This window comes from Halyomorpha halys, unplaced genomic scaffold (assembly GCF_000696795.3).
Source record: "Halyomorpha halys isolate HHAL.00 unplaced genomic scaffold, Hhal_1.1 Scaffold854.1, whole genome shotgun sequence".
Classification (NCBI taxonomy): Eukaryota; Metazoa; Arthropoda; class Insecta; order Hemiptera; family Pentatomidae; genus Halyomorpha; species Halyomorpha halys.
The window spans coordinates 270,959-279,016 of NW_027115045.1; the positions used below are offsets into that span (position 1 = coordinate 270,959).

The 8,058-nt window shown below is 26.3% G+C and overlaps 1 protein-coding gene across 1 annotated transcript; it reads left to right on the forward strand.

The window, feature by feature from the left end:
• Window positions 1-2,019: 2,019 nt before the first annotated feature.
• LOC106686647 (androgen-dependent TFPI-regulating protein) lies at window positions 2,020-7,563 on the forward strand. Its single transcript, XM_014430054.3, has 6 exons — window positions 2,020-2,259; window positions 2,936-3,120; window positions 3,209-3,358; window positions 4,665-4,882; window positions 4,985-5,136; window positions 7,158-7,563. Exons 1-6 carry the CDS (start codon window positions 2,151-2,153, stop codon window positions 7,229-7,231), a joined length of 888 nt encoding a protein of 295 aa, XP_014285540.1. The 5' UTR covers window positions 2,020-2,150; the 3' UTR covers window positions 7,232-7,563.
• The last annotated feature ends 495 nt before the right edge of the window (window positions 7,564-8,058 follow it).

An 8,058-nucleotide genomic window follows, 5' to 3' on the forward strand; every position in this document is an offset into this window, starting at 1 on the left:
AATAAATATATATGAGTTTTGAAGTTTTCACCATGGTAGTTTGTCTTGTACGTTAGTAACCTACAATCCTTATAATTTTTAATTTATATAGTCAATACTATTTTGTATCAAAATTAATTTTGAAGATGTTTAGTTTTATTAGAATCATTTAAACCTTTTGCCATATAATTATATTTTGTAATTCTATTAGCACCTTATCAGGATGGTGCTCAATTTAAATCAAAACATATCCTTAAGATTTTTAAACCATCTTCATTCTCTGTTCCATAAAGAGAATCAATAATAAATTATTTAAGATAACATATTTTTCATAAGTGTTTCATAAGTCCAGGAGCTATAAAAAAATGAAAATGTTTTAGATATCATCTTTATACAGGAAAAAATAGCTAAGAGACCATGTTTATAGAGGATGATCAGCAAACAAATTAAATGTTTTTGGCATGTTTACTGATTAAAAATCAAATATTTAAACCTCTAATCTTAATAAATCAGAAATCAAAAGTAGTTGAATTAGATAAAATTAATTGCCTATAAATAATTAGAAGGATGACATAATAATAATAATAAAAAAATCGAATGCTAATCAAAACAATAAGCATTGAAAAGACAGACTATCTAATAAATTTAGAAAAAAAAGAGATGATTAAGATTTATTGAATTCAAGTCTTAAAAGTTAAATACTACTAAGTCATAGAAAAAAATAGTAACTTGTATCTTGTTTTTGGAAGAAAAAAATTTAGAAATATTCTTTGATTAAAATTTTCATTTTAAAAATCATATTTCATAGTTAAAAAGCTAATAAGACTCTAGGTTTTATTAATAGAACCACAGTAAATTTTAAATCTATATGTCCTCCATTATAGCTCTATCTGTCTATTTATCTCTATCTCTATCTCTCTTATAATATTGTTGATTGCGCTGATCTCCATGTGATGTTCTGACATTCATGATCTTCCTCATTTAATCAAGCAACATTTAACTTTTTCTATAACTTGACACAAATTAAATTATATTAAGTTTTCCTGTTCACCAATACTGATGGAAAATGTCAACTTATAACCAGACCATACTGGTTTGTTTCATTTTTGATTTTTTGAGTTTATCTCAACAAGAAGATAAATTATGAAAAAAATAAGCTTTTCTGTTGCATTAATTTTTTTTTTTTATATTAATTATATTATACGTTATATATTATATTCAATCAAGACATTTCAAATGGAAATTTATTTCCTATTTCAATATGTATTTTTACTTATATCATCTATATATAATTTATACTTATTTGTATTTGTATATATGTAACTAGATTGATCCCGCATAAATAAATAAAAGTACTTGGTAAGTATCTTTATTTATTTGTTTATTCAATGTAAAAAAAAAATTAAAACCAGTTGTTTATGACATTATTTCATAACTAAATATGATTGTGAGTATTAAGAGCTATTTATTATGTAAACACTTTATTTAGTAAGACTCAGACAGTCCACCTCAAGTTCATAGTTCATACAACTTAAGAAATAAGCAAAAAACGAGAGTAAACTTTTAAAAATCATAAACAATTTAGTAGTTTTACAATATTATAGAATCATATATTATTATTAATAATAATAATAAGTAACTTTAACTTTTCTAACAAATTTGTATGTTGTAATTTTAAATTTGTCTTTTCATAGTTTTAAAGTTGAATAGCATTTTAAAATCACTTTTTTAAAAATATATATATATTTATTGTATCATTTTTAATTTGCTTACATAAATTTTTGATTTTTTAATTAGAAAATCCAATAACCAAATTAATAATCATTCTGCTATTTTTAACTATTTTATGTCCTTAAAATAAAAATAATTTTTAATATGTTTAGGTTGAATTAAACATTTATAACTTTATCACTGTTATATAAATTTTTCAAATATGCATATTTCTTTTAGATATCACATAGATATAATAGAGATGTGAGTGATTAATATAGATATCACTAAAATAAGAAAAAAGGGGTCGTTAATTGCTATAATTGCTATATCAACATCTCTTCAATAGTTGACTGCTAATTATTTAATTAATAATAAGATCAAAAATTAACATTTTTATTTTATTTACTTATCCACAAGAGATAATTGTCAAAAGTAAATTAGAAAACAGTCTAATCATAATGAAGTGGGGTGGGGATATATTAATGCTAGGGGTTAAATCAATCTTATTCAGAGTCGTTCAGTTGTCATCTATGGGTCTTAAGACTCAAAGAGGTTTCCTCATCTCAAGTAAGTAACTTAATATAGTAATCTATAGACTAGCATAGTTGATTAAATTAGAAAAAAATTATTCATTATATGTATATTAAGTAAAAATTGAATTTTTAATACAATGAAAAAAGGTAGATGATTTTATTTGATATTAAATGATATAAATGTATGCTGCCAAAAATTTCATGACAGTTCTTATGTTATTATCCAATTGTACATGATTAATCAGTTTTTTAGAATACCGTTAATAGAACATAAACATAAGTAATATATTTTGCTAATTAAAATATGCTTCTTTGTCTCAACAAAAATCTTTCAATGAAATGTTTTTATTTTTACTTTACGCAAGCTTGAAATCTGAAACAAAATAATTTTTTGGAAATAAAATTTGAATTATTTTGTCAGTTTAAATATTCAGATTTTCAGAAAATTGTACAACTTAAAAGCAATTATTCTTTAGTCAGGTTTGTGAGTAATGAATAACTTTAATTTTTGAGCCCTAGATTAATTTCCAATTCCAATCTTGAATTGGATAATCTATACAGTGAGAAGAATTGTTCCATGCATCAACTTTAAAACTTTAAGTTCTACTATAATTTATTAATTAATTAATTTTTATCCTGTTTATTAATATTTTGTAAATGTCAAATTTTAGTGATATATTAACAACAATGTTTTTTATATTATTTTTTAGAATTACTGAACACACCGCCATGGATATTACTTTGCTGCATACATACTGTAGTATCATTGACAATGCTTATTTCTTTAATAAGTTCCCCGATATTTATACTTACATCAAACGTTGACTTTTTGAGTGATAAATTCTTAATGAAAGGATATGGTAACATGATGTATTTTTTCAGTTTATGGGCAGTGGTAAGTAGGGCCTAATAATCTGAGTTAGATATTTTAACACTAGAAGTAATGATGCACATTTATTATCATTACTTATTATTATTACCAGGGTATCGATGTCATTTGCTTTGGAATATACTCGGCTCTGGATGTGATTAGGATTTATGGAAAACAGTCCCAAAAGGCTATGAAAATGATGAGTACTTTGAAGAATGTGGCTTGTTATATTCTTTTCTCTCTTGTCTTCCCACTATCGGTGGTAAGAAATATTTAATTTTTTCATTGATTTAAATTGTAAAATGGATGACCAGGATCAAACTCAATTGCCAGGTTTTTCTCCCAACTAAGAATACCCACTTAATAGAACCACCTCCTTCAGAAAATTCTTTGTCATACTTGCAACCTCCTTCTGGAATTCTCTTTCCATCTTCATTCGCCAATCCTCATCCATTCTTTCCTTTAAATAAGATTTATTCCTTCACTTGATACATAAACTAACCTCCGCATCAATATGAAAAATATATTCAGCCATATATTGACAATAATTATAAATTATAATTTAACTTAATGTTTAAATGTAATTTTAACCTGCATACTGAAACTTTCTAAATGTTTGACAGACAATTAATCCTAAAGTGTAACCCTGTATTTATTCTTAGGGGTCATTTGTCCCAGAATAAAATTATTTTTTCATTTCATTAAATTCTAGGTTGATTAAATAATTTCAGACATTTAATATTAACTGAAACTGAGATTGAAGCTTTTAAATTAATTAGATTTAAATTTGCATTCCCAGAATATAAATCTAATTATTATCTGTACTAATATATTTTTTCTTGGTATATAGAGTAAATTTAACTTTACCAACCTTACCAAAGCATTATTTTTGGGTGCTTTCTATGCCAACCTATGAGAACCTTAAGACTTTCATAGATTCATCGTCTAAATTTCTTGTTTTTGAAAAAAACTTAAAATCCTCTCACAGAAAAGTTTTTTATTTATTTTTTTTTTTATTTATCATTATTATTATTATTAAATTTTGAAAATCCAACATTATCTATTTGTGTCACTACCTTCTGAGACACTTTACCTACTTCTGAAAGTAAAGCTTTCTTCCAGGCATCATTAAACATATATTCCTTTGACTTTTTTAATTTCCTGTATAACATTAAAAATGTAAATATACATACAAATTTTTATTTATAAGATCTAGCTTATTTTCTTATAAACATGATATCTACAGAAATATAACCCAACCTGTAATCTGGTGAATTTATTTTTCCCGTCAATTATTTTATATAATAATGAGGGATTGTTTATTGGTTTTGTTTTTATTATGTTTTAGTTCTATCGTATTTTTATGGTAATTATTTGACTTAACAGCTTTATTAATCATTTTTAAATCAATATCATACAACATTCATTACTTATTTTCACATTTATATAATTAAATCTTTGTTCAACTGTATTCAGAGGACATAGACTCCATGCAGAGACAGGATTTCCCTTGATTGAATCATAGATATTATTATTATTATTTAATTTCATTTTTTTTTTTTTAACAGGTTATTATGATTTTGTTTTGGGGATTTTACTTTTGGAATAGAGAACTCATTTACCCATCAGTATTGGATGAGGTCTTCCCTTCATTTCTGAACCACATGATGCATACATTTCCTGTACTAGTAGCAATGCTCTATATGTTTATGGATATCAAAATTGAACCACCAAAATGGAAGACATTCATTGTGTTAACGGTGTACATGATTGTTTATACATTTGTGTAAGTCTTCCATGCTATAAAAACTCTTTATAATGTAAAACTTTATTTTCTTTAAATGAAATTAAGATCCATATTTTTAAAACTATTATATATATATTTCAGATTTTTCGCAGTCCGTACATTAAAAGGCGAATGGGTTTATCCTGTATTTGATTATTTGACGACTTTCCAAACCACATGGGTTTTAACTGCTACTTTTATAGGTCCATTCGTTAGTTTTTTTCTGGGGTATTTTGTACATGAAAGGATAAAAGGTAAGATTTATTTTCCAAAATTTTACAATTCATAATAATAATTATGAATAATGTTAAATGATAAAAGGTAAATAAGTCATACTGACTTTTTACATATTTAGAACTGCCCAATACAATTGTTTAAATGGTTTGTATTTGTCTATCTGAAACGTGAATATTAGGTAAGGTTAAGGCTAGTGATTGTCAACCTTAGGTAAAATGATCAGTGAAAGTTGATCATAAACATGTCCAATCAGTTTTCACTAGTGAAAGTTAACCTCCATTGAGAATGTTAGTGATTGTTGCATTCTGGAGGTCCTGATAGGATTAAATGTGGTTGTGTTATGGGAAATACTGCCATTGTGATAAATTTATTAGGTACTGACATATTACATCTGTCAAACTATATTTCTGTTCTTGCAGATCCTAACCTCACACCATAAACTAGGTTGTATTATGTGAATGTAGGCCTGACATCCACATAAAAGGATCCGTTGGTGATTCATTGATTGATTTTGAGCATGCAATGCTGGTGAAGGTTAATAGCTACTACCCATTTAAACTTGTAATGATACAATAATAATAGGGTATAGTATCCAGCAACAGAAATATAATTCGGCAGTTCTAATACGTAATAGCCATTTATTACTTTATTTTATTGGCAAGAAATATAGCTAAATGTTTCATTTAGTTCATCACTCTAAATTACTATGAGAGATTTTTAGCTGGGAATTGTTGATTTACACTAGTGAAAGTTTGTTTTTCAATTTGATAATTCAACTAACACTAAGTTGCTCAGTGCAAGTCGACCAAGAGCAATTAGTATGATCAAGAGATAGCATAATGATTATAATTTTTTTAGGATTATCTTTACCATTATGTACGTGTTTTTTACTATGATGTGAACTATTAGTATAGAGCAGTGATTCCCAAAGTGGGAAGCTACTTCCCCCTGGGTTATAGGGAACAGATAAATTAAGCAGGATAAAAGTTACAAGAGTTTGATATGATATAGTGCTGAGAGCAGGATATAAATGAATAGACTACCAAGTCAAAATCACTGCTGCAGAAATGAAATCCTCAAGAAGAATTATTGGAAAAAATAAAATTATCAGAGAGCAACTGAAGTAATTGGCCAAGGTAAGTATTGTGATAACTTGGGCATATCAGCATGACAATAAGAGACAGAGATCATGCAAAAACTATAGAGCATAAAATATACAGCCCAACTGGAAGCATGGCTCGGTGTCTTAGCATATTTTTCAATGGCCAAATGGAAAAGAATACTAGATCCCACGTTAAGATACAAAAATAAACAAAAAATCTTGGCAAAAATAGACTTTTGGCTTTCCAAGATGGTTGTACCCCCCATACTCAAAGACAATAAGAAGAATATAGTTTGAACCTGGTACGTAGGTAGTTAAAATTTGTCCAAGGAGGTTATTCAATGCCCTCAGCATGTCATTCACAACATTTCTTAGGCTTTAGCTGATGTGCAGTACCTCACAGCAGTGCTATCTTTAGTTGTTGCAGGTCATCCATTAGAAGAATGATTACCACAGAAAACTATAAATAAATTTACAATATAAATTCATTATGCAAACAAAAACCTTCTATGCTAAGGAATTACAAAAAATTATTGTTCAGTGTCTATACTGTGGTTTTATGTTGTACATAAGAAACTTATAAGAGAGTGGGGTAAGAAAAATAGTTGGAGGGCTCAAAATAGAGAAAATAAAAATTATTAAATAAAAAAATTGTTACTACATTTGATATACCAAATGCGGTAACAAAAACAAAAGAGGAACCATGAAAGATTTGATTGCCTTCTTAGCTCAATTCTTATCAATACAACAAAAACATAGTTATTTAATTAAAAAGTATCATTCTTAAAATTCTTATTTCTTACTAAAGATTTTGAGCTGTTTATTATGAACTTAATAAAAATTAAAAAAAAGAACTGTTGATTTCAATAATAGATTAAAACTATATGTATATCCATAATTCAATAGTTAATAAAAACGAATGTATATATTTTTCAGATATAAGATCATATTTCGGAAGAAAACTTGAGAATGTCAAGCAAGCTCACATTGTGAAAACCAAGGAGTCTTAGAAAAAATTTAATTGAAGATGAAGAATTAGATCTGTTAGTTGATTCCTAAAGAATAAAGTATCTAAATTACTCATCAGAGCTAACTTCAATATCTTACTGAAAGCTAATGTGATAATAATAATTTAAAATTAAATTAAGATTTCATCTATTTATGTGTGTGATATATGTTTAATTAATTATTATAAATATAATTTATTGTTAATTTATGTATTTATTAATCTTATAAAGTATATAATTATGAACAGTACAAACTAGATTAACATCAGGAATGCCAGAACATATCAGAATGTTTTTTTTTGTCTTGATTAAAGGAAAATAAATAATTAAACTGATATAGTTATAATGATATCTTTTTTTTTTCTATTATCGAAGTACACATGTACTCAACCAAAACAAAAACTGAGTGCAGGTGTACTTGAAATCTCTTATCAGCAAAGGCATAGTTCCATTGATTATAGAGGTCAATCACATACTATCTCTTCCTTCTCATCCTTTCTCGTATCTCTTATGGTGTTCTTTGTTCATAGTTCAAACATATTAAGAGAGGTCTACATTATGTAAAGTGTTTATCACTCATAAAGAAAAAAAAATCTAATAATCATTGATTTCAGATGAAAACTATTAGTTTTTCAAACAGTGTAAATTAAATCTTAAATTTAAAAAAAAAAAATCTACTAAAAAGGTAATAGTAAAAGCAAAAAGCACATGAATGCAACTTACTTAATATGAAAAAGGTTCTGAGTTTTGGGGGAAGGAAGGGTCCAAACAAAAATTTTAAAAAAAGTGATTCTCAGTTTAAGGGTAATTTTTATGATCAAATTTTAATA